At 44.6% G+C, this 25,747-nt stretch overlaps 2 protein-coding genes across 5 annotated transcripts; one reads left to right on the top strand and one right to left on the bottom strand.

Moving 5' to 3' along the window:
* Positions 1 to 13: 13 nt before the first annotated feature.
* dido1 (death inducer-obliterator 1) lies at positions 14 to 22,196 on the top strand. Of its 4 annotated transcripts, none has more exons than XM_031856184.1 (17): positions 14 to 879; positions 2,315 to 2,409; positions 3,416 to 3,534; positions 3,792 to 4,887; positions 5,752 to 6,139; positions 7,157 to 7,504; positions 9,240 to 9,525; positions 12,064 to 12,667; positions 12,763 to 12,922; positions 13,077 to 13,193; positions 13,336 to 13,458; positions 13,793 to 13,955; positions 14,055 to 14,559; positions 14,783 to 14,930; positions 15,026 to 15,115; positions 15,220 to 15,415; positions 16,743 to 22,196. In XM_031856184.1, exons 3-17 carry the CDS (start codon positions 3,453 to 3,455, stop codon positions 20,846 to 20,848), a joined length of 8,412 nt encoding a protein of 2,803 aa, XP_031712044.1. In that variant the 5' UTR covers positions 14 to 879; positions 2,315 to 2,409; positions 3,416 to 3,452; the 3' UTR covers positions 20,849 to 22,196. The 4 variants fall into 4 exon arrangements, with proteins under 4 accessions (XP_031712044.1, XP_031712137.1, XP_031711958.1 ...); XM_031856277.1 differs by having other exon boundaries at positions 14 to 883; positions 13,336 to 13,410; XM_031856098.1 differs by having other exon boundaries at positions 14 to 883.
* Positions 22,197 to 22,271: 75 nt separating this feature from the next.
* LOC116388939 (opioid growth factor receptor-like) lies at positions 22,272 to 25,409 on the bottom strand. The gene is made up of 8 exons (XM_031857323.1): positions 24,870 to 25,409; positions 24,496 to 24,558; positions 24,359 to 24,394; positions 24,199 to 24,253; positions 23,724 to 23,802; positions 23,580 to 23,646; positions 23,346 to 23,494; positions 22,272 to 23,244 (listed from the first exon to the last, which is right to left on the bottom strand). Exons 1-8 carry the CDS (start codon positions 25,305 to 25,307, stop codon positions 22,956 to 22,958), a joined length of 1,176 nt encoding a protein of 391 aa, XP_031713183.1. The 5' UTR covers positions 25,308 to 25,409; the 3' UTR covers positions 22,272 to 22,955.
* Between the last annotated feature and the right edge of the window lie 338 nt (positions 25,410 to 25,747).

The raw sequence follows: 25,747 nt of genomic DNA, 5'->3' as shown, positions 1-25,747 counted from the left end.
TAAGTTGGTGTTAAACGGAGAGCTTCATTTCTGAAACAGATGACACAACTTGAATCTTGAGAAGCTGTTGTTCACAAGCAGTTCCATCTTAAGTTGTATCTCATAGTCGTCTTAGAAGAACTTGTTCATGTGTTGGAATTATTTTGGTATATGTAGATTTCATAAGACCATATATTATCAGCTTCATGCCGACTGTGTTCTTAACTCTTTAATAGCTGAAATTTCAGGACTATGCATGTCAGGAGTCCTGAGGAGGAGGTTTATCAGGACGTAAAATACTGACTTATGAGAGGTCCAACTTGTGCGCCTCATATCAGAAGCACAGCTGCAGACGGAAGTTAGGAATTCGGACTTTTGTGAATTTGCCTAATTTAATTTTACTTACAACTGCAACTTCTTACTCATAAGGTCGAATTGTTACCTAACAGACACATTTAAAAACACAAAAAAACTGACCTATAGTACAATAGTATGTTCAAATGTATTTAGTATATTGTCTGCTGTATAACGAATTGAAGTGATCGAAATTAAGGCAAATTCCCATTCAAGTCAAGGTTGTTTCCATTAAAGTAAAGTAAATCTCTATATTAGGGTATTTAAAGTGTCCAACATACCTTGAGATTATCCTAAAAATGCTAGAAATCGGTGTATTTATTAACTTGTATCTGGTAAGCCTGTGCATAGAAGCCAAACTCAGTATTGTTACCCGTACCTGCTCAGTTGCCGTCCTGACCAGTGGGGGCGCTGTGGACATATTGAGCGTGTTCTCTAAACCGTCAGCCATCTGCCGCAGTCCGTTAACGCTAGCTTAGATCCAGCGGGAATGGAAAATGGAGGACTGACCGAAGAGCGAGGGCATATCATCGGTATTTCTAGCATGTAGGTGGGTAGAATGCAAACATCTAATATTTTAGTGCTACTGATGATTTTTTGCGTGGGTACAACACTGTCTCCGTTGTGTTGCTGTTGCAGGCGTTGTCCTACTCCAGGGGTTTGCGGCTATGTTGTAACGTTACGCTGCGCCTGACATTAGCATTAGCTTTAGCTTGTAACGTTAACTTGTGTAAATTACAGTCAAACTACGCCATTAATTCTGACTCTGGTCATTCGCTTTGGTTAGTCTTACATAGCTCTTGCTACAGAACGAATATCCCTCATTGTACGTGTTTAGTAGTGGACGTTATGTGCTTATATGTCGCGGGTTAACGTTAGCTTAACATTGTGTAGCTACAGGTCGAGTTTCCCGTTAGCTTGCCCATGCTCGTGGTGGCTAACAGCGTTAGCCTTGTTAGCTGGCTAGGAGTGTGCACATTTTGTAACGCTCAGTTTATCGCAATATTGCACCATAAACGACGAGAAAAGAAGTGCAGATACATTAAAATGCGTGTTATCTTTACACGTGGAGTGTGTCCATCCAATAATGCAACACAATATAGGCCCCTGTGCTTGTGGTTTAACGGGACATTAAGCTAACGGTCGAGCGTTGTTTAGCAGGTTGTCTCTGCGTCGTGTGCACAGGAGGTAACGTAATAGTCTGTTGTCGCCTGATGTCGCCAATATAGTCCGAATTGTTTCATGCATAGTAACAGGATACGTTTGTGAAAACAGTGTGTGATTGTGATTAAATATGTTTTATTACTAACGTTATAATATGCGCACCAAGGCCCGCGTGCAGCCTCCCTTACTGGACCTCAATACGCCACTTACAAACCGTGTCAACATGTTACATCGCTGAATCTGTACACGTTATAAAGTGGATTTCTCCTTGTTTGTCTGCTATACTCTTGGTGTTACATCTGATGCTCGTCCCGCGCCCCTCCCACCTCTCATGGCAACAGTTCTCCTGTCATTCACGTGGCACGGTGTCGTGACACCAGTGGGAGAATCCTGATTAATCGCTTTCTGTTTTTGGTTGGATTGTTTGGATGTTCACGGTGCAGTGTGTGTGCGCAAGGCTAATTTAAAAGCAGATATAATCTCAGAATTGTACATGCAGGCTTGTAACTATTAGTATATTAATGTTTTCTGTTATTAAAAATTTTTCTTTGAAGTTTCTTAATTGCTGTCAACAAATTGTTGCACATTCTGGTTCTTTTAACCGTTTGCAGTTACTTTAAAAAACACTGTTCGGTTACATTTTTGTGTCCAAATTCCCGTCTGTTTGGTGTATTTTTATTTTTTTTTTTACGTTAATCATATAAAGTTAAACCTTAAATTAAGCAGTTGTGGAATTGATAAATGTCCAATTCAATGAACATCACATCTTGTTCTTGACCTCACTGCATGTTAACTTGTGTTTTCCACTCTCTGGCAGATCCGTTCACCTTGTACCAAGACCGATGATTACTGGTGCACGGCCTTTGTTTTGTTTGAAAAACAGCTCTGTTACTCATCACTGCTGAACCACAGGTAAAGACATCGGCTATTTTCATTATCTGTTCTTAAATTAAAGGATGGCAAGTTTGGCCCTGGATGATCCTAGGTGAAGTAAAGTTAACTTGATTCTCATTTTCAATAAGACTAAACAGGATTAATTAACCAATCGCAATCAACTGTAACCATTTCTAAATTGTGTTGGGCCACAATATATTTAGTTTTAGACTGTTGTTTCCTCAATATTAAAATGGTGTTCTGGTTTTCATCCCAATTTTTGGTCTATATACTCCAAAAATCCAAATGGCAAAAACGAACGCCTGTGATTTCAGTAAAACTAATATCGTAATGTTCTTAAAAAAAAGAAGATATCTGTATTCTACAACCTTAAATTGCAGCATTAGACTATTGAGGGTATACATGTGATGTGACTATAAACACAAGTTGCTGTTGTCAGTCTGCATGAGTAAAAATCATGCGACACTCAGCATACGTCCTCATACACTCACATGGAAAATACTGCCATAATAATAAAAAAAGCTCATTTATAGGTAAAAGAATTTCATGCACACACTTTTAAAGGCTGCAGACGGCTTTCAAACCTGACCACAGACTGAATATCCTACAATGTCCTTGCACATTTGAATAGGTGCGCGTACAGCGAAATAAAATCCCATATGCATAAGGATACATTTCTTTTCATTTATATAGAACAGACAGTAGTGCAAATGTCAAAAACAGACATACTCCTCTTGCTGGGGACTTTATTTATTTAAGATACACAGAATAATATGAAATATTTTGTGTGCATTAGGAGGTATTTCAATTAGTTCCACCGTGGCCAGTTAATATCTGTTGAACTAGAGCTCTATGGTGCCAATACACTTTAGCATATAAAGTATATTTACATTTATGTTAAGAAGTGGAGCAATCCCAGCACTGCCTAATTGATAAATACCCGGCAGCCCTCAGTGTTTTCCATATTATAGAAATGAAACGAGTAATTCATAGCTGGTCTTTTGTGCTCTTCTTTTAATTGTAGACTATCTGTTTGAAAGTAGTGATTGACTCCATCATCTATGGAGGAGAATGCAAGCACTGAGCTCTCTCTAGGTCCTGAGCCAGAGCAGAGCCAGGACCCTATGGATACCTGCTCTCAAGGTACCTTGGCTGAGCTTCTTTTCCCCTCACAATGAAAGGGTGGGGACGTTGTAGTCACACTGGGCACAGTTTTGGTTCTATGAACTTTAAATGTGGGTGAAAATGTAGGGCAATTAAGGGTCTTAGCCAAGCAATCATTTTCGAATTTGATTTGTTTGTATGCTTGATCACAAAACAATTAGTAGTCTCTTGGCTCTGTTATGTTGCATGCCATCTGTTTTGCCCACAGCTTTTTTATTTAGATTGTTTGTTCACAGGGTTTGGAGACAGGGATACAGAGCCGATTCCAACAGAAAGCGAGAATGTGGCCAAAGAGACATTAGAGGAGCCAGATAATAAATCCTCCAAAGCCAACAGTGAAGTAAAGAAGACTTGGTCTTTCCGACAGTCCACTGTGGCAAAGCGAGAGATGCCTGTGGAGGCAGCAACCGACAGCCATGATAACCGCTGTCCCGTACGCCGCAGTGGCAGGCAGCCGAAGCGCACCGACAAACTAGAGGAATTCCTCTCGACGGCCAAAAGAGGGCAAAGAAGGAGCGCCCCTCCTAGTCTGGAGAGCGGAGATCCTCCTTCTCAAACACCAACTGATGCAGAGACCGCCTCGGAGGCCAGCTTTGATGGTAACGCCGACACCAAGGCACTAGACGACAAGGTGGAGTCCCCAGAGAGGAGGACCAGAAGTGGCGCAAGGAAGCAGGTCCAAAGGAAAAGTCGACGCGGCCGACAGACCCGAGGAGGAGGAGGTGGTGGAGTGACGGTCAAAAATGAGGGGAGCTCCGAGAATGAGGACAGCAGAGACGATGCTAAGAAAGACCAGTTAATGGATAAAGACGAGGAGAAAAAAGACGAAGAGACTTCTCCCGGTCCAGAATATTTAGGGAGCACGACTGCAGAACCGCCTCAGCCAGAGCAGGACTCTGAGAGGAAAGAGGACGTGGAGGAGAAGAACGAACATGCAGATGAAAATGACAAAGTGGAGACCGAGGAGGAGACCGACGATGAGACTGACGAGGAGAGCACAGACAAGCCTGCAGCAGTGTTGGTCAAACGTGGACCAATAAGAACATACATCAATAAAAAGAGGGTGGCCAATAAGAGCACTGCCCCCGTTAAAGGTCCTGCTGCTGCTGCTGCTGCTGCTGCTGCTGCTGCTGCTGTTGTCGCCGCTCCTGTCAAGAGGGAGGCCAAAGCTACCCAAGCTGCTGGAATGACACAAGAAGACAATGATGATGAAAATGACTCCTCAACATCTTCCTCCTCCTCATCGTCGTCATCATCATCCATTGATTCAGACGAGGGAGGTTACGACCCCAATGCCCTTTACTGCATCTGTCGCCAGAAACACAACAAAAGGTATCGTATCGTTTTGAACCGTTGTTGGTGTTAATGTGATCACAGTGACTGCGGTGTCTAGTTTTAAAGGACCAGTGCGTAGGATTTAGTGGCCTCTAGCGTGGAGGTTACAGAGGGTGTTTCGCTCTCAACGTGAAGGGCTCGTTCTAAGCTGACGAAAACACTACAATTCTTAGTTTCAGTTGATTATACGCAAATGAAAACACATTAATGAACATATATTCCGTTTCTGCCTCCAGATCCCCCTAAATCTAACACACTGGTCCGTTTTAATGGTGCTATACATGAGATTTGGAGTTTAACATGACTAGGGCTGAGCCCGCGGCTCACAGCTACCGGTGCTAACAGTGCAAGCGACGGCAAAAGTGCCGGCAGAGCTAACGGTGTTTACCCTGAGGGCAGGTGCAATGCGCATGCGATGACAGACGGAGTTATCACCCGTCACCGCCATATGAGTGAAGTGCAGAGCGGTGGCCATTAGCTAGCCAGTGGGGCACACTCGCATGCACTAAAAGCACATGCGGCCGGCCGGGCAATGTCAACAAAGCAAGAAGAAGCTTGGATTACAACAAACACTGAGTGAAAATGATTTAATTCTCTGCTCAGGACACCGTTACCCCACGTTGTCTTTACATAGCAAGTAGCTGTTAGCTGCTATATTTATGCTCTGAATCCCTTATATTGCACCTTTTAAAGGGTTAATAATGAAATTAGATTTTAATGAGCATATCAAGCTTTGATTTTATGTCCCCTCCTTGTTGTCGGCTACAGCCACCGTTTGATTCCACGACAGAGTTTTTGTTCAGCTTGACTTTGAAGAAATGTGGCTCTATGAATGTTCTATGAATGTTCTGTGCTCACCAGGTTCATGATCTGTTGTGACCGGTGCGAGGAGTGGTTCCACGGAGACTGTGTGGGCATCACGGAGGCTCGCGGGCGCCTCATGGAGAGAAATGGCGAAGACTACATCTGCCCTAATTGCACCGCCAAGAAGAACCAGGTGGTGAGACCCGCCACAACCATCCTCTCTGCATGTACAGACATCGGGAAGACCAAAGCAACGACTCTCGCTTTTTCTGCCGAGAAAACTAACCCCAACGGGGCAGACGTCGGTCTGTTGGCTGCTCAGGCTGTGGCGGCCCCCTCCACTCCTGGAGCTGAAGAGAAGGCAACAGAGGACATGGGCATCAAAGGCCGGATAGAGAAAGCTACCAATCCAACCGGGAAGAAGAAGATAAAGATCTTTCAGCCGGTAGGTTACAACTGATCTCAACTTAAAGGCTTTGAACTGCGTTACGAGTCAAGCCATTAAATCGTTGACATATTTGCTCTGCTTATTGTTTTGTCAGTGCATGTTTACTGTTTATTTACTGCTTATCTTCCTGGGGTCCAATGTACAGGACAAAACATAATAAATGATGTAAAACACATAGTTAACACGGTACAGTCAGATACAAAGTACAGTCAAAAACTAGGATGTATAGTATCACTACAGCTTATATTATTCATTGAATTCATAACTTGTGTCAACAAAGGCAATGAAGTTCTAGTCATATGTGGCATGTCGAGTGCTGTCTCGATAAGTTAATATGATGCCATTGTTAAATATTTGATGCTGTAAACAGTTCATACTTTAACCAAATTGAAGTCCATTTCACCACAGTTACTGTTAAAGGGCTTAAATGTGTAGTTTAAAAGTACATTTTCATTAATTCGCCAATCTCTGACTTGGAGTACAGTATGCGTCACGACTCCAAACTGTTACTGTGTGGCTGAACAATTTTGAAAGAATATCTAATTGCGATTATTTATTCTGATACTGCAATTGCGATATTAGAGGGAAGGATAATTTATACATCACCATTTTCATTGAAAAACAAATAAAAATGGTATGGTTTTTTTTATGTGGGATCTGTACCAAACAATTATGCTTTCTTACGTCTGTTGAATATGATGTGTAAGCAGGGACATTTCTGCACAGGCTATATTCCGATTTCACTTAATTGTGCAGAGCTGTGACTGTGATTTGAGTCTTTCTGTGTTTAGAGAATGCAGATTAGGTCCCAAAAAGTAGCTTCAGATTCTAAATAAATGAAAGGTTTGGCGATGGCATCAGGCAGCCTATTGCAACATGACACTTATTACTTAACACACTTTTTAAAATCCCTGTTATCAGTAGAATGAGTGTTAAATTCAGTAAGCTGGTATTGTTAAAATTGAGATTGCTCGTCATCAGCTGTTACTTTTATTGTGTGCTGACTTGGAGCAGGCCCTACAGCAGCCAGCCCAACCAAAAGCGGACCAGAAAGCGGCACCGACCGTGGAAAAGAAGGCGGCGACCACAGCAGAACCGAAAGCACTGCCGGACACGGAGGAGAAAGTGGCGTCGAACGTGGAGGTGAAAACCACGCCGACGGCGGAGGCGCTGAAGGCCAACGAGGACTCCCCCCTCCCCAAATGTATCGGGCCCGGCTGTGAGAACAACGCCCAGCCGGACTCCGTCTACTGCGGCAGTGGCTGCATCCTGAGACACGCTGCGGCGGCCATGAAGTCCATTACCGACGTCAAAGAGCCCAATCAGAAGGACAAGGCTCAGAAAACCAAGTCCGCACCAAAGGTAACTTGGACCACTTGAAATGCTGCCTTTTGCCTGTCGTGGCTGTGCAGGGTAGCAGAGTTATAGCAGTGGAGATCTGTGTCATAGTGGTGTAGAGATTAGACTTATTGATCTTATGTCTTTGTCACCTTTGAGGGGCTTTTTATTAGAATGTTTTGTTGTAATGGTGGCTGGTTTCAACCAACATTAATGAGTGCACATCAATCATTACCTCATTATTAACACTCCCACGGTTATTACGGTCATATTTTGAACTTTAAAAGGGTGTTAATCCCACTGTGGGAGTTGTCTCTACTAGTTTCCTTGCTCTGGATTCTGATCATGTTACAAGAGTCTACATCTTGGCCTGACTAAAGTGGTTCAGAAGGATTTACTTTTGCTCTAAAATGAAGTGAAATTGCATAACAAACGGTAACTGGCAGCTGCTACTTTCTGATGTCATCTTGATGGTTAAGAGGCACAATTTAAGAGTGGGTCAGCAGCCTAAATTCTGTGTTAATATAGGCTGTTTGGTAATAGGACGCTGCCTCACAGCTAACGATGGGATCACAATGGTAAGCTGTATGTATTGGGGCCTGGCAGTGGAAGCAGGTCGAGTTCAATGGATCAGATCAAAGGCTCATGGGAACGACTGAGTGATCACTTCCACTGGATTGCGAAAGCGTGCATGCAGATTAAAGGCGTCGAGAAATGTGTTGAGACATCCCCATAACTCAATGAAACAAAATGTTTTGCTTTACAAGTTCATTTACTTTTATTGGTGATGAGATGACATGTTGTAGCCCATTAGAGCTATTGATTTTCCACAGTCAGAGAATACATGGTGACTTTATGAAGTGAGAATCTGTTTTCATGGGTTGTATAAGTGAATCATTATGACAATGACGGGTGATAAGCCTGTTTTTCTTAAAAATGAAATGAATATTGCTCCTAATACCTAGTCTGCATTTCTTATGTCCTGTATAATTTATATTCTAGTTAATGGTGACAGTGCAGATGGGAAATATCAACTGTATAGGACAGCCTTTATAATAACTAACAAGTATTCTTGCTTTTACTGTTTTGTATAGTTTAAATTTGTGCTCTTTTATTAGCTTAATTTTGCCTCAGCTACCGCATCAAATCCCCACAGGAGTCAACCGTCCCCTGTGCAGTCAGAGCTGGATTTATAACCATGTGGTTTCATTACTTTGAAAACCCCAAATGGACTTCTGGGATTAAACCTTCAAGCGATAAACAATGAAGTACTCTAAACGAGCATATCTTACCCTGCATGCATTGCGATCTTTAAGTATTTCAGGTCACGTGTACATTCAGGGAAACGATCTTCATACGGTGTAAACTTGATGAACTGCTATTGGCCTTGACGGTGTTGAGCTTGCTTTGTTGTACAGGTCCCTAAAGTCCATGCTGTCGGCCATTAAAATGGACCTGCCTGGAAAAATGTAGTAAACGGTGTACGTTATTCATAGAAACATGCTACATGCAGAGCGGTGTCTGCACTAATACTTTGAATTGTACTATGCACACTATGTGATCAGTGGTTAGAACGGCCAAAAACAGAGCAGGTAAACCGAAGAGCGTAAGAGTTAATTGGTGTTTGTTTAGAACGGACATATTTTCCTTCATTGAGGGATTCTTGTAGTTCTGTATTTTGCCTGTACTGTTGTCAAACGTTGCCCGCTGAGTGCGTCTACTAAAAGGCCTGAATGTGTGTTTCTTCCTGTCCGCCCAGAGGAACGTCGGTGGTGGGAGGAAGCTGCAGAAGAAAGCCCAGGAGGAGTTGGAGAGCGAGGAAGACCACAGTGCTGATGACGAGGGGGATGATGATGACGACGAGGAGGAGGAGGAGGAGGAGGAGGATGATGATGATGACGAGGACGACGAGGACGGCGAAGATGAGCACGCTGAGGAACACCCGCCCCCGCCGGCCACTGCATCCTGGTCCAGCGACCATAATTACATTGCAGTAACACCAGAAAAGACTACACCCATATCACCAACAGTGTTAAACAAAAAGTGTATGTATCTCTTTGAATGTCTGGGGCTGTTGTTGAAACCACATTATTTTTTTGCCATTATAAATGCGGTTCATGTGGCGCTAACCTAACTTAGCAGTGATCCGTACATGTAGTGCTCCGGAGATGACCTCCGCTGTTTGCTAGATCAAAAGAAAAAGAAGGTATTTTGCAAAGTGTTGTGGTTTTGATAATGTAAAGGTTTTGTCACTCAATGAAATGTTGACAGCTGAGAAAAAAAAAGGTAAGTGCTATTTGTGGCTATGGGTAAGTATTTAATAATTCGGAACATTTATTTTTGACAGGTCGCACTCATCAAGATCCTTTTAATAGCTTCATTAGGTACTAAGCATGGGAACACCATCGCATAACGTCTTCTACGGCTGCGATGTCACCAGTTAGCTCAGCTTTCAACAGACAGCCTGCGTTTTAAACTGAAGGCGGGAGCATTTACCAGGCAGGGAGCATCTAATACAAGATGCTTAAGAATTATGGGAAATGTAGTAGCCAGCTTTATTTACCTTTTTGTTTTTTTTTGGGATATTGTCCCACGCTATGGACTAAAAGTAAGGATATCTAGGCCTCTGCTGCATCAAATGTGATCATTCCTTTTTAATAGGACTCTCCCACAACTTTTTGTGAGTGCAACACTCGCATCGCTGGAGAGCCTCTTTTGAATACCTCATAGTTGGAATGCAGAGCTGCAGATGGAGACGTATACAGGATCACATGGTAGCGATAAAAGAAGGGCCAAAATCTCAAACTCTGACCTCTCGTGCTCGGCCATGAGGCGTCTAGATGTGATGGGTGGACCGGTGTGTGAGATTTTCTTGTTACCCACACAAGTCTCCACTTTCTGGGTTCATCACCTCAGCTGTTGACCCATTAGAAAAGGTCCTCGCCTCCATTTCTCCAGCAGGTAGGTGTCCCAGAATCTGCCCATTTTACTGTGGACTAATGAAGTTACCAGTTCATATTGAGCTGCTCTTGTATTCTTTCCCACCCCCCACCCATAATTTTTTGGGTAACAGGCTGACTTCAAAGTTTTTGATTCATATTGAATATGATACTACTCGTGGGAAACTGGCTTTGAAATAAAAGGTGATATAACAGATTTTAGGATGCCTTGATTGATTATGTGAGCAATGTTGGCTTGCTGTAGGATATCCTGACCGGTTCAGCTCAAACAAAACACACACAACTGATAAATCTACACACACACTTCGGAGACTTGACACTCAAGAGCCCCCCCCCCCCCAGATGGCGAACAGCCGAGAAAAAAAAAAAGAATGGAGCTCTGCCACAGGGACCAGACCACCCGGAGATACTGCAGTGAAGTTCAGAAGGGAAGTCGGAGACCTGCGCCGTGCACACATTCAGAAGGACCATACTCCAGTTTTCCACACACACATCTTGCACCCGATGAGATCTGATGTATATTGAGAGGAAAGTTTGTTGCAATGAAATGTAGACATGTTGGATTCACCTCTCCTTTTTTATAAGGGGTCACTGAAGGCATTCTAAGGACCTTAATTGATAAGATATCAAGCGTCTAAATGCCTCGTGTCAGGACGACCAGTGATTGTTGTGTGATCAACAGGAGGAAATTCTGGCTCATTGATCTGTTCTGATTGTTGTGACGGTCTTCAGAAGATGGTTTGACTTTGTTTGCTTTGGGTCACAGTCCTGTCGCTCTGCACAACATAGTTGTGTTTTATGCATTGGTGTGGGTGTATCGTTTGTGTTTGAGGGGTTGGTGCTTGTTCTAAGGCAGCTTTAACATGCAACTTGGACACAATAGACGACGAATTAGCAAGACATATTTGATAAGTGTGATGTCATACAGGTGTTGGTGCAACTTGGTCGATATAATTCTTCATTATAGAGTTTGAAGAAATGTATTACTCATTTGTACCTGCTTAATTTACTGAAATGAAAGAACCATTATTAAGATTTGGATGTAGTTGGAGCTCGTCGTTTCATCAGCTGTGGTGAGGGTTTGTAGTTAAACTCCTGATAGAAATGTTTAAATTCACAGTTTGAGAAGGAGGGAGTTATGAATATCTAGCTGGTTAGTTTTCAGGAAGTTTAACAGAGTTTTCACAAGACATCAGTTCTCCCTCTCTCCTGTTCGGATCTCTGTGCACTGAGAAGTAGGGTTCGGTAAGCTGAGCGATAAATACTTTTGCCATTAAATAACAAGTGGGAAGAATGTATTTCTTTCTCAAATGGACCTGCATAAACAGCACAATCTGCTATCCACTGTTGCAAATAAACAAGGGCCTTTTAACTGCCCGGTTGTCAACTTTGTGTTTATTTCAGAATGTGTATTGCGGTGTATTCAGCTTGTACACAGTTACTGATGTGTGACGTTCATGTTTTGATCAACTATGAAGTTGGGGTCATCTCGAAACAATGCAGTCTCTTGAGTTATAGACCCAAATTCATGATAATCTGCCGTGTTCAAATACTGTCGCTCTACATGTGTTGTAAATGATGCCATATTTTTTTTAATGTGTGATCTGTGTTCTCTGTTTCCAGCCCCCCCTAAAGAAGAGAAGCCGAGTGAGAAGGAGCAGAAAGAGAAGGATCCAGCCCCGGCTCCTGAGAATCCTCCACCAGCATCCGCAGCACCAGTCAAAGGAAACAAGAAGTCCCCGACTGCTAAAGCAGCCAAGGTTCCCCCGAAGGGCAAGAAGCCTTCCCTTCAGACCACCAGCTCGAAGGTGTCCAAGAAACCCGCGACGCCCCCGAGTAAAACTGCAGCGAAGTCCAAGAAACAAGGCCAGACGCCGATCCATAATCCGTCTCGCTACCCTCCTGGTCCGATCCACGTCACGGGAGCTCTCAGAGTCACCAAGTCCAACTTCACCATTCCTAAGAAGGCTCCGCAACAAAAGGAGGTTCCATCCCCCACCAAGGCCTCCCCATCCACCACCAAGTCCTCCCCATCCTCCACCAAGGCCTCCCCATCCTCCAGAGTCCCTCCAACTCCGGTTTCTACCGCTCCCTCCGGCCACTCCTCATCCTCCAGACCTCCACATTCGGCCGCTTCAGCACCCCCTGCGTCCCTGATGCCGCCGCCCCCCAACAACCAGATGAGGACGAACATCCGCCGCTCGCTGACAGACATCATCTATAAGAGGTAAGAGTCCCACGAAAACCTAGTCCAGGATACTTGTTTCAAAAATACTCTCTGTGAATCTTTGGCACCTTTTTTAAACCGTTTCTTACCACCAGGGTGAGCGACAGCGACGATCTGAAGAAGACCGAGGCTGAGGTGGCGAGGCTGTCGGTCGCCATTGAGAAGGAAATGTTCAACCTCTGTCTTAACACTGACAGCCGGTACAAGAACAAATACAGGTCCCTCATGTTCAACCTGAAAGATCCCAAAAACAAAGTGAGTCAGCATAAACATGCATGCACTCATATTTTCCAGTCAACTGTTTGCAGAGTTCTGTATGTTGAGGGGGGATGCCTACAGCCCGACGAGCTTTAGGTTGATGTCCCTCATGCTGAGATGTTCAACTCGCTGTGTGTTGTGCTTTCCTCAGGGCTTGTTCTACAGGGTGGTGGGTGGTGAGGTCAGTCCCTTCAGACTGGTGAGACTAAGTGCGGAAGAGTTGCTTTCCAAAGAGATATCCGAGTGGAAGAAGCCCGACGCTGCAGAGGTAAATGTTACTTCCCTTTAGCTGAAACACCGAGCACAGGGTCAACTTCAGCTTTAAAGAACTCACTGTTGAGAGTTTTGGGAATAAACTGTTCTCCAGGATGCATACAATTGCTACAGCATATACGGTTGTCCCCTTGCAGGCCCAGTCTCCCAGTGCCAGGGCCCATTCCAAACTGGGCAACATGGAGGATGCTCCGCCAACGTCTGATACGGATGTATGTATCTCTGCCACTACTTCTGCCTCTCGCATGGCTTCTGCTGCAGTAAGTGGTGGCATGCTGTCTTTCTCTAGCTTTCACACTTTTCCTTTTTCATCTTTGCATGAGGTGCTCAGGAACAAACTGTTACACATGTCTGACAAAGTAAAGACTAGCCAAGATATCGCAGGTTCGTCATCTTGCCAACTATCCTGTTTTTCCAATGCTGTTAATTTCTGACTGAAGCTTTGTTTTCTCTCTTCATTGTTGGGCATTAAACCTACTCGCACCTACTACAAAATACAGAGTTGTACTTATTAGTAATCCAGAATTCTGTGTGTTGTGGGAATGACCATCCAGTTCACCTAAGTGTTGACGGAGGTCTTTTCTGTGTCCACAGGACCAAGATGAGACTTGTGCCACTCCTTCTGCTTCGGCTCAGCCCACTGCCGCGGAGGGGAACAGTGGCAGTGGCATGCTAGACATCTTCGGTACCATGCTCAAAGACACCACTTCTCAACACAGGACCCACCTGTTTGACCTCAACTGTAAAATATGCACAGGTATATGAGACACACAAGACAAGTGTCAGGTTAGAAGTCATTCGGTGATTGAGTTTGTTTTACAGATATAAAGATAACTCTTTTAATCTTGCCCTCTAGGTCAGAAGACAGAAGATGAGCCTGCAGCTAAGAAAGCCAGACTGACCAAGAAGCCTGAAACTCGGCCTGCCAGACAAGAGCAGCATTTGTCGAGGTCGGGGGATGTCTCTCCTGTGGGCCATGCTCAGGTCCCCACAGCTCACCAGCACCAAGACCCCTTAGCCTACCCAATCCCTGCGTCCTACCCGACTAACATGGAGCCAGCCGTGCCAGAATCGCAGCAGCAGCAGCTGGAGCTCAACATGCTGGCACTTCCGGCACAGGCCCCCGCACCCATCAACCCCACCATGTCCTCTGTCAGCATCACCCGCAGAGACCCGCGCATGGCGAGGCACAGCTCCACTGTGACTGTCATCTACCCTGCTCCGGAAAAGCCCATCAACAACTCGGCAGAACTCCTCCCAGCTCCTGTCATTGCCCTGGTGGAAGTTGCACCCAAGGCGCCGCTGCCGATGCCCCCAGCTCCACCGCCTTTAGTAGCTGCGTCCAAAACGGCAAAAACAAGGTGCTCAATCTCATCAGGCTTTTAGAAATCTACATTAAAACATGTGTTAGCGATACCTTTTTACATTGAATGCTAAAATTGCAAGTATATACATAGATTGTTGGTGCTACAGTAGAGTATGATAGGGCAGCTCTACAGCTCATTGTTCTCCATCTTTCTGATTAGCCTGAGACTTGGGATTTTGGGTTTTCTCTAAAACGAAGACTGTTTCTGTTTTTTACAGTACATCTGAGCCGCCTCCTGCTGGTGAGACAGCAATCTTCCTCCACGGTCAAGAGAAGATTTGGAAAGGATTAATCAACATGCAGTCTGTGGCCAAGTTTGTGACCAAGGCGTATCTGGTGTCTGGTGCCTTTGAGCACCTGAAGGAGGTTAGCAATTTACTTCATTTCAAACTTTAATTCAAAAACTTTACGCATACATAAAAGCAAAGAGTGTCATACTTAGTGTTGTCAATGTTGTGCAGGATTTGCCGGACACCATTCATGTCGGAGGACGGATATCTCCAAGCACAGTGTGGGATTACGTCGGGAAACTCAAAACCTCGCTCTCCAAGGTTTGTTCGGGGGGGCAAAAAAATAATTTGTGTAAAAGTGCTTTCTTTAAAGGCCTTTGCATCACTCACTCACATACTGGTTTTTGCTCTCTTTGTGTTCGCAGGAGCTGTGTCTGATCCGTTTCCACCCAGCCACAGAGGAAGAGGAGGTGGCCTACGTCTCTCTGTTCTGTTACTTTAGCAGCAGGAAACGGTTCGGTGTGGTGGCGAACAACAACCGTCGTATCAAAGACCTCTATCTCATCCCACTGAGCTCCACGGACCCATTACCCTCCAAACTCTTACCGTTTGATGGGCCAGGTAAGCGTTCACAAGGAAACACAAATATACCTTTTTTTGGTGACATGAGTGTAATTTTATTTATTTAAATTGTGTTGTTGTTTTTTGTCTTCGTACCTGCGGTGAGTATATTTAGTGTAAGTTCTGTTGATGGACTCAGGTTGAAATGAGAGCTTGTTGATTCATGGGTTTGTACTGTAGGGGGCACTCATATTCCTTGTTGAGTTCCACACTTCTGTGCATACAACAGCTGCTGTGTATCTGACTCTGTATCACACGTTTCTAATAAAGGAAGTTTGCATCGCAGGTTGGTGCCATCTGAGTCCAGTCTCAGCCTGTTGTTTGTTAAGACTTGGCTCCTACATAAACATAATTGAACAACTGTGTAATCGAAAAAATTACAATGGCGTAACGTCAATCATTTTATACCACACTGGTGTTCATATGGTAGCATGCTGCACCACTGGTGCTTAAGATGTCCTAATAAATGAAGTACAAGCGCTTAATGTAAACTTTGCAACCAGTGATTGTGCAACACTGTGAACAGTACCCGCATTGCTATTACAGCTGTGGTAAGTAAAAAGGTTGTACGTCTGACATATTGTGCCCCAGAAAGAGAATATTAGATGCAAGAGGGTTTTTCCTTTTATTAATTGAGTAGCTTCAGAAAAACTAAATTGGACCCCTTGATTTTGTCTGATGTTTCTGTGAACAGGCTGGTTATGATCCTATATCAAATTTTCATGTATGCACCTGACAGTAGAATGACAGAATTAAATTACAGTTTACATGTTGCGGCCTTTTCTTGCAGTCATGTTTTAGCCATTTCCAGATCCAATCTAGTGATGTCAGTGAATGATTTAGAGTGATTTCATTTGTTCATTTTAACTCTTGGTTACATCTGGCAGGACATCTACAAAATAATCACTTCAAACACAAACACAATATAATAACTAATGGGTCTTTGCAGCTGGCGCTCATTTACTAATGTCAGCATATTTTTTAAGTTTAATGACTACCAACTAAACTGCAGTACTGCACATTTCTACCATTGCCATTTGTCGTATAAAAGGATATACTTGAGAGAACTTTGGTTTTATATCTGATAACGCCTTTTGTGCTACTAATTATTTAAAATGTATTTGTGGGGGGGGGGGGATTTAGAGGCTCTCATTTCACCTGTTTTTGTGTCTTCACTGCACAAGTCAGAAATACTCAGTCAAAACTTTTGTTTTAGTAGTTTAATAGAAAGAGTGTCCAAGAGTGTCCATCTGTTTTGTTAAATTGTGTCTGTTAGTTCACATGCAAATGATTTAAAATATTCTTGTTTGATTTGTCCCTTTTGCAGGGCTTGAACCAGCTCGTCCCAACCTCCTCTTGGGGCTGCTGATCTGCCAGAAGGACAGAAAGCGTTCCGGTGCTCCATTGGAAAGTGAGGAAAAACGGTCCAAGACTCAAACCAAAGAAGCCGATGACACTGGTCTTCCAAAGCCATTTCCTTCAGTCAGAACAGAAAGAAACACACGGCAGAGTATTGAAATCCCCCTCAGCACAACTCCTCCCGGGTCACCTCCACCCAACTCCTCTGAGACCTCAAGCAGCAGTGTGGCAACCTCCTCGGTCCTTTCCTTTTTTCCCTCTTTCAAAGCTACAAGTACATCCACGACCACCGGCAGGGACTCCCCATCCTCATCCAGCTCTGTTGCTTCCTCTGCAGCAACTCCTCTTCAGACCATCCTCAAAACTCTTTTTGGGAAGAAAAAGCATGACACGGAAGCATCAAACTCTCCATCTGACCAGGGTGGTGAACTCTCTGTCCAGAGCACTACAATGCTAGACCCTATTGTGCAGCAGTTTGCACAGATTTCTAAAGAGAAACAGGTGGAGGACGACGAAGATGACAGACCGTATGATCCAGAAGAGGAGTATGACCCCAGTAGGGGCTACAATGGGCCTAAGAAGCCCGTTGAGTTAGTAAGCAAACCTGAAATCTCTAAGCAGTCTGATATGGTTACAAATGAAGGTGATGATGTGGCATATGACCCAGAGGATGACTCAATTTTTGACGATGTCAAACCGGTAGTACCAGGTCAAGTTCAGGTCGCAACTGAATCTATAACTGATCCACAAAAAATCTTGGAGAGCCTTAAACAGATCGGGGAACAGGCATTCCAGAAACAGGGAGAACAGCCAACGTCTTCTACGGGGACACTTGCTGCCTCATTGACACTTTCAGACACACTCCTAACTCAAACTACCCAATCTCTTTTGGCCAATACTCAGCTCCTGCAGCTTGGCAAAAAGGTTGAGGAACTAGTGAAGTCTTCATCGGTTTCTCCCTTGATCAGCCAGAACAGAGATCCCCGACAGAGCAGGGATCCTCGCCAGGCTGCGTCCGGCAAGAAACTAACTGATGAACCTGAGGATCAAGAGGAGACGCCTGCTCCGTTGGTGGATTCGACTCCTTTCTTACAAGCTGTGGTTCAGGAACATCAGCTGTCTAATGTAACTGAACTCCCAGACTCCTCACAAGGCCCAGATACATCCCTGCCTCATGAGGAAGTTAAAAGTGAGACGTTACCCTTCCTGCAGTCAGATGAGGCGGATGTAGCAATTCCGTTATTAGGAGAGGAGGTGGAACCTGATATGGAGGTCAACTACATGGATGACACAGAAGTGAAATCTGAGGAAGCTGAGCCTATCAAGATAGAAACTGAGATGGACATGTATAGTATTTGGCCGAATGCTGCCAGTATTTTAAAAGCTAATGAAGACTCCGATTATGAGGAGAATAGTCAAGATGCATCAACCGCCAGTTATTATGATGAGCCAACAAACACAATACCTTTGACAATCCCAGTACTCACTCAGAGCACAGCAATGGTTGACACTCCCAAATCGCTAGAGCCTTATCACATGCCGCGTCACATGTCGGCGTCAGTCTATGACAGCGAGTATAGACCTCCAGCTGACATTCCCCCACCATCCAACTTCCCCCCACACCATCTGATGCAGGGACAAAACCTGATGATAAGACCTCCTCCGATGTCTATGCCTCCACCAATGCAAGGTCTTCCTCCAATGTCAGGCCCCCCTCCTATGCAGGGACCCCCTCCGTCCATGCATGTTCCTCCCCTTGTACGTGGTCCTCTCCCCATGCAGGTTGACATCAGCCAGCAATACGGTCCGCCTCCGACTGCATACGCTCCCTATCAGAACCAGTGGCCAGGCTCCCAACCACCACCGCAGCAGCCTCCTCCTGGACCACCTCCCCAGAATATCATGCCACTCAGAGGACCACCACCATTCTCTCCAATGGCCCAGAGGGGCCCTGCTCCTCAAATGTTCAACCCCTCCATTCCCCCACAGCACATTGGACAGCAAGGCCTCCCTCCAGGCCTTCCACCACCGCCTTTTGATGGACAGAACAGTTTACCTCCACAAAGATTCACTGGTCCTCCACCACCATTTAATTTCCCTGCAAACAGAGGTCCTGCACTTTTCACGGGGCCACCTCCCAGTCACTTTGAAAACAGACTCCCTCCTCCGTCCCACTTCCCAGGGCCCAGGGGTCCCCCGCCATCGCAGTACGGTGACCATGGGGCTCAACCCCCGATTGTAGACCAACCTCGAGGCCCTGCAGAACACTACAACAGAGACAATTCTAACTCTTTCAAGCTAAGTGTGGACCAGAATCCAAACCCTCTCCATATTTTTAAAGACAATCATGGTCCCCTGCCAGTTCCAGCATACCGAGGACCTCCATCTAATCAGTATGAGGACAGAAGAGGCCCACCTTCTAGCAGCGAGATGAGCGGACAGCACTTCAATCCACATAACCAATACGAGAGCTCCAGACCACACTCCTCACCACCACATCGAGGATCGTTTGATGAGCACCGAGGTCCTCTCCCTCCGGAGAATAGACCCCACCCTTCACAGCGTTTTGGCGGATCAGAGCGATACCGCTTAGATAGGCATTCTGATGAGGCTAGACCTGTTCGTCACAGTGGGCCCCTACTGCCAACTCCTCCAGAGGCTCCCATAGGTCCCCCAAGTCGCATGGGAGCCCATAGTCCTGATATGCACCGGGACGAACCCTGGCGCCGCCACTCTCCTGAAATGAGGAGGAGGAGCAGCACCACCCGAGAGGAATCAGACCCACGCATCGGAGATCTCTTCAGTCGCTTTGAAGGAGGGCACAGAGAACCTGCTCCTGGTCCTTCTCAACCCTCTGAAGAGAGACAGAGGGAGCTGTCCGAGGACTGCCGGAGAGAAAGAGAGCGGGAAGTCCCCCACGCCGGGAGGCCATCATGGGACAGGGAACAAGGCAAGCGGTGGAGCAGAGAGAGAGAGTGGGATAGAACCAGAGAAAGGGACCGCGATCTGGAGCGAAGCCGGGGCAGAGATCGCGATCCGGAGCGAATCCGAGAAAGAGACCGCGATCCTGAGCGAATCCGTGAAAGAGACCGCGATCCTGAGCGTAGCCGAGAAAAAGAGCGCGATCTTGAGCGTAGCCGAGAAAAAGACCGTGATCCTGAGCGAATGCGAGAAAGAGATCGCGATCCGGAGCGAACCAGAGAAAGAGATCCCGATCCGGAGCGAACCAGAGAAAGAGATCCCGATCCGGAGCGAACCAGAGAAAGAGATCCCGATCCGGAGCGAACCAGAGAAAGACATTCCGATCCGGAGCGAACCAGAGAAAGACATCCCGATCCGGAGCGAACCAGAGAAAGACATCCCGATCCGGAGCGAACCAGAGAGAGAGATCGCGATCCGGAGCGAACCAGAGAGAGAGATCGCGATCCGGAGCGTCCTCGAGAAAGAGATCAAGATTCGGAGCGTCTTCCAGAAAGAGATCATGATCGTAGCCGGGAGAAAGACCGCGATCCAGTGCGTGGCCGAGAAAGAGACCGCGATCAGGAGCGCACCCGAGAAAGAGACCGCGATCAGGAGCGCACCCGAGAAAGAGACCGCGATCAGGAGCGCACCCGAGAAAGAGATCGCGATCCGGAGCGCACTCGAGAAAGAGATCGCGATCCAGAGCGTGGCCAAGAGAGAGACCGCAGCAGAGCGAAGGAGGGCGAGAGGCACCGGGAGACGGAGGGAGAGCGACATAGGGATCAAGACACAGATAAGAGGAGAGACCGGGACAGAGACAGAGTCAGGGATTCTGACAGGAGGGATTCTGACCGCGATAGAGGGAAAAACCGGGAACGGGAACGAGACAGGAGACGGGACAGATCCCGAAGCAGAGAACGAGACAGGGACAGAGACCGTGGGAAAGACCGGGCCAGAGACAAGGAAAGGGAGAAAGATAGGGACAAGGACAAAGACAAGGATCGTCGGGACAAGAGCAGAAGCAGAGAAAAGCGAGAGGAGAAAAAAGACAGTAAAAATGATACAACCAGGAAGGGAGAGAAAACTGCAGAAAATGACAAGAACATGTCCTAGTCTGTTTTATGGACACTACATAATGGTTTTGAGACACTTCAATCTATCACCAGTTGTATCACTGTAAATGTAGATGAGCAGTATTTCGTTAAAGTTCCACATTTGTGTTCGTACTAGAAAAAAAACATTGATAATGTTTGTATTCTTTTTGTCACTTAAAGGTTTCTAACTTCGTTTTATCACATTTGAAAAACAAAAAAAAACGAGGGTCATCTAAGTTGCTTGTCTACTAAATGTATTAAGTAGGCTACTGAATTCTATTATGAACCTTTCTCCTGTCCAGGCAGGTTTTTTTTAAGAACATAATGTAACCGAGTAACGCACCATTTGCAATATGTAAATATGAATGTATTTGTGTATATACTGATGTTTTTAATCATACTTTTCTAAGTAGAGAAAATAAAAGCCATATATCTGAGATGGATAATGTGACGGTTAAGGAAACACTGTTTACACACAGATGTGTGTTTATATGTCCAGCAGCATTGAACTTAAAGGCTCCAACTATCTACAGTATACATCCCATCTATGGTTGTTCATGAAATGTCCTGATTTTGTTTGAGCTCGACCAATTAAACACCGTTGATGAAATACGTGCGTCTGTTGTCATAACATTTTTAAAAATGGTAAAATGTGAATTTGCTTAGCTTTCACATCGGGATTGGATAGTACAAGTTCTTCGTTTCATGTCAAATGCTTTATGCCAAAAACACCAGGATGTTCTACTGTAGCCAATCGCATTTTGCAGTATGCAATCCAGCCTGGTTTTCTGACCCACAATCCTTTGCACAGCAGATATATGAGCAAGAGGATTCAAGTTCAAGGTGTAATGACAAGGTAGTAGGTCCTAATTAAATGCATACTGCGTAAAGCTGCAGTATGTACAAAAAGAATGCAACTTGTAACACAGCTCGGAGCAGTTCTTGGTCGTAAGGTGTCACATGACATCCAGTTAGACCAATGGCAATTGGTCTAGGCTGTTGCAGCGCCGCCAATATAATTAGCTGCTCAGGAGACGTATAATATGTAACCTTACGTCTGAAAGGTGGAGAAACCTGGTGAGGGGAAGACATAAATATTTCTAAAACCAAATCCTTTATCAGGATTAATACATGAAAAAAAAAGTTTCTCCCTGCTCCTAAATCATCAGGTCACTTTACTGCAGTTAAGCAGAAACACAAGTCCCCCAAACACAGAACTGATGGTAGAATCTACCTTCTCTTTCAGGTACTACCAGTACACAACCACTGTTTGACATTGTTTTTTGCTATCTGTATTTCAGTGTTATGTGAATCTAATCCTAGTAAAATGCATAATGCTTCTACTTTAGGAACAAATGCAAGGGTGAGAGATCAGTGATCAGGAAAACAGGATGTGACCCTACAGATATGAAAACAGAATTCATCAGACGATAGAATCGGACAATTGTTTACAGTTTATTAACCACAAACTGGTGAGCAATTCCTTTAAATTCTTCATTTGCCCTACTTATCCACAAGCTGACAGAAGCTCTTTTATTACAATTGACCTTTTTACAGGTCAGAATATTGCATCTTTTTCTTTGTGAAATTCAAGATTAAAGAGAGAGAGAGAATGAAACTGAATAACACAAGAATAGAAGTCCAGAAACCTAATTGTGAGAATTAAAGTAAACAAAAATATTTGCATACATAATTGCACAATAAACCACTGCATGGACTACTGAGGAAGATCAGCCAGTATTTGCATCGGTCTCTACATCGCTGGATAATAATGAATCGTCACTGCCCCCTGTCTAGTCTACCTTTGCAGCTTTGAATCTCTGTGACATTTTCTTCAGGGCTGGATATTTAATCTGCACAAGGCGTGTCCCAAATCCAAACTACAAACTAGAAAAAAAAAACATGTTTGTGTCTATTTGTGAAGCGGTCTGATTGACAACCAATATCATGTATCGAATCATTTCCTCTTCCTGTATCTGTGACGATCTGTATGCCGTACATGCTGTATAGTAAGAGTATACATTAGCAGATTATGCTGTCTCAGCTTAATTTTCTCCATCCTGGCTTTTGTCTTCATTGTACAGACTCACACGATTCAGGTCGAGCTCACAAGCCTCTTTCCTGCCTTAGATTCCCTGCTGTGACCATATCGTTTGAATCTTCTTGGGGCACCATACAAACTCCTCTTTACGGTCATAGCGAAAATAGGCAAACTTGATGAGACTCCTGCGTTCTCTCTTATCGAGGACGGCGAACAAAAAGTAGTTGAGAACACTGATCTTGACATCTGGGAGTTGCCCGTGGACGAGCGTCTCCTCCAGGAAGAAGCGGACCAGGGGGGCTTGATAGTGACGGTACCCAAGGGTTCCCAGGCACTTCAGGATGCGGGTGATGCGCAGGTTGTTATGCAATCGGCTGTCCAATGACAAACAGTAAAAAGGCAACAAAAAAACAAAAAGACGTTTCTTAGATGCTTTTGTTACTTCTAGTGAACAATTTGTTTGATTAAAAATCACCTGTTGAGGTTGTTGAATCGGTCTCTCCAGTTAAATGCTCTCTTGACTTCTCCGGTTTCTTCATCACACAACTCGATACCGTAGAAGTCCAACATGAGCTTGTACGACTTCACCAGGTTCGCCTTCGCGGTGTTGCTTTGACAAAACTCCTGAAGAAGAAAAGGAGACCACCTTGTCAGAATATGTGAAGAATTTCTTTTTGAGATTTGAACTCACTAGCTTTTAGCAGTTTACCGTTATTTCTTCTTTTGTCAGTGTACTGGCCTCATAGTTCATCCCTGGTTCCTGCAGTGGGAACAACCTTTGAGAGAGACAAATTATTGGTATGAACAGGAAGTAATCATTTTAAATTACACCTGTGATTATAGAGTAACTTACCACTGAATGTAGGAGTGTACAGACTCCAGGCTGTTATACTGGCCATACCAGTCTGTGTGGAAACCATCTATATAGACACCTGATGACAAATACAAAGTACCACGAGGAAATCCATTAGTAGATATATGTTAGAATAGATTTACAGATTGAGATGAATCCAGACCAGATGTTCCTGCTGTACAAGATTATGTTTTTTCTTTCCTTACTTTTCTATCGTCATCATTGCTGCTCTCTAGTGAAATACCAAACTGTTTTACTTCTTCAGGGCATTAAAAGTTATTCAAATGTAACAACGTGAGATGCTCACAGACTTGTCCTGTGATGAGTGGGGACATGCAGACACCACAGCTTGAATTAATCCTTATTCTTGATTTTAAAAAAACTTGTTTTTTCAGATGCAGATTTATAAGGCAGGACACTTGATTTGACAAATGTAGAGCTTGCTTGAGTCATGTGCTTGTAACTGCCGGCCTACCGTCAGGTACTGAGCACTTCATTCCGAGGTAGAACTGCAGATTAGGCTTGGCGTCCTAATCAACAGAAAAGAGAGTTGCACTTCCATTTTTTTAAATCTCAGAAATAACCATGTCATATGATAAGTCACATAGACACACAATCACCATTTGTGTACTTACAGATACTTGATTCCTGCGTTGCTGCCTGACCGGAGACTGTAGGGAAAGATAAAAGAAAAACACTTACACATGGGACAGTGTGTGTGTGTGTGTGTGTGTGTGTGTGTGTGTGCATGTGTGTGTGTGTGTGTACTTACAGGGTAGTCATGCCTGTAGTTCTGCATGTCTTTTGCGGCGTTTTCAAATCTGTCGAACATGTACTGGTACACAGAAAATAAACGAAGGTCAGTTTAAACTCAAGACATTCAATGGTTATAGGAGGCCTAACAATGAACACTGCAGTAAATATTGCCAAGTCACATTTGCCCCCCCCCCACACACACAAAAAAAGTCTTAAAATGACAGTGAAGTAATACCCCACATGAGTAGAAGGAGATTATATTATATATAAAACAGATTATATATAAAACTAAATAAGGTCACAATTAGATCAAGAAAGACGCATCAAACAGGAAGTGATACCAGTGCAGGCCTAAAATTAGAAAAAGCAGCAGGCCTCTGGTTCACTCACATTATACACTGCTGGTCGTTTGGTCCTCGTGACCTTTCCCCTCTGAGGCTCCTCGGTCTCCCATGTCGAGTCATAACCACAGTACAACTCGTCCGTGGGTTCAACTCGATACTCGTCGCCGTCTTCCTCAAACCTCGGCCGCTTGCAGGTGAGCTCCCGGTGGGAGTCCGCGGTCCTCTCTCTGCAGGCAGCCTCATGTTGACCCTCAGGGCTGTGAGACTCCTCGTCCTGGTCTGAGAAACGTCTCTCCGTAGGAATGTCTTCGGCGTTTACTTCAAGCTCCGCTTGGCTTCCGGTGCCCTTTCGCCAGGGTATGCGTACAAATAAATATTCGTATATAGGATTGAATATTCTTTTCGTGAAGCGCCAAAAGAAACACATTGTGCGCCGAAACCACCCATACGCAGAATAAAGCAGGTTGAAGTTAAACATGGCCATGAAGAGCCGGACGAGCAGTTTGACTGAGTAACACAGCAGCGACACAATCTTTATCTGTCCAAGGGTGGATGAGCTGTAGCTAGTTTCACTTTCATTTCCTCTGAACTTCTCTTTGCGTAAAACAGAAACTTTGTGGACATCTGACTAACACCCACCAGCGGCAGGTTCAGGCTGCTGGCTTATGGGAGAAATGGCTACAGTGAAATAAACAGAAATACTTAGAGACGTATCCATGTCTTATTGTTGGTATTTTGCTGGTTAACATGTGTGAAAAGTGAATGTTTTAAACTTTACAGACGTTAAGAGCTGTATTCCCGTTGTTTAGCAACATATACAGCTGCCACGCTGTAGTTATTCTACTTCAATGCTGTTAAAACACAGGTGTGTATATATATATATTATATATATATATAATATATATATATATATATATATATATA

Source organism: Anarrhichthys ocellatus, unplaced genomic scaffold, assembly GCF_004355925.1.
Source record: "Anarrhichthys ocellatus isolate YVR2014 unplaced genomic scaffold, GSC_Weel_1.0 scaffold1, whole genome shotgun sequence".
Taxonomy (NCBI): Eukaryota; Metazoa; Chordata; class Actinopteri; order Perciformes; family Anarhichadidae; genus Anarrhichthys; species Anarrhichthys ocellatus.
Note: the sequence above shows the minus strand (reverse complement) of the source record. Positions and strands in the feature narration are given on the sequence as shown.

Excerpts from the sequence above, each read along its gene's own strand:
- LOC116388939 (XM_031857323.1), bottom strand. The coding sequence starts at position 25,307 with ATGGCCATGTTTAACTTCAACCTGCTTTATTCTGCGTATGGGTGGTTT. Across the intron at positions 24,559-24,869 it reads AACGACCAGCAGTGTATAAT|TACATGTTCGACAGATTTGA; the intron begins GTGAGTGAACCA and ends TCTGTGTACCAG. Across the intron at positions 24,254-24,358 it reads AACGCAGGAATCAAGTATCT|GACGCCAAGCCTAATCTGCA; the intron begins GTAAGTACACAA and ends TCTGTTGATTAG.
- dido1 (XM_031856184.1), top strand. The coding sequence starts at position 3,453 with ATGGAGGAGAATGCAAGCACTGAGCTCTCTCTAGGTCCTGAGCCAGAG. Across the intron at positions 9,526-12,063 it reads AACAGTGTTAAACAAAAAGT|CCCCCCCTAAAGAAGAGAAG; the intron begins GTATGTATCTCT and ends CTCTGTTTCCAG. Across the intron at positions 12,923-13,076 it reads TGAAAGATCCCAAAAACAAA|GGCTTGTTCTACAGGGTGGT; the intron begins GTGAGTCAGCAT and ends TGCTTTCCTCAG.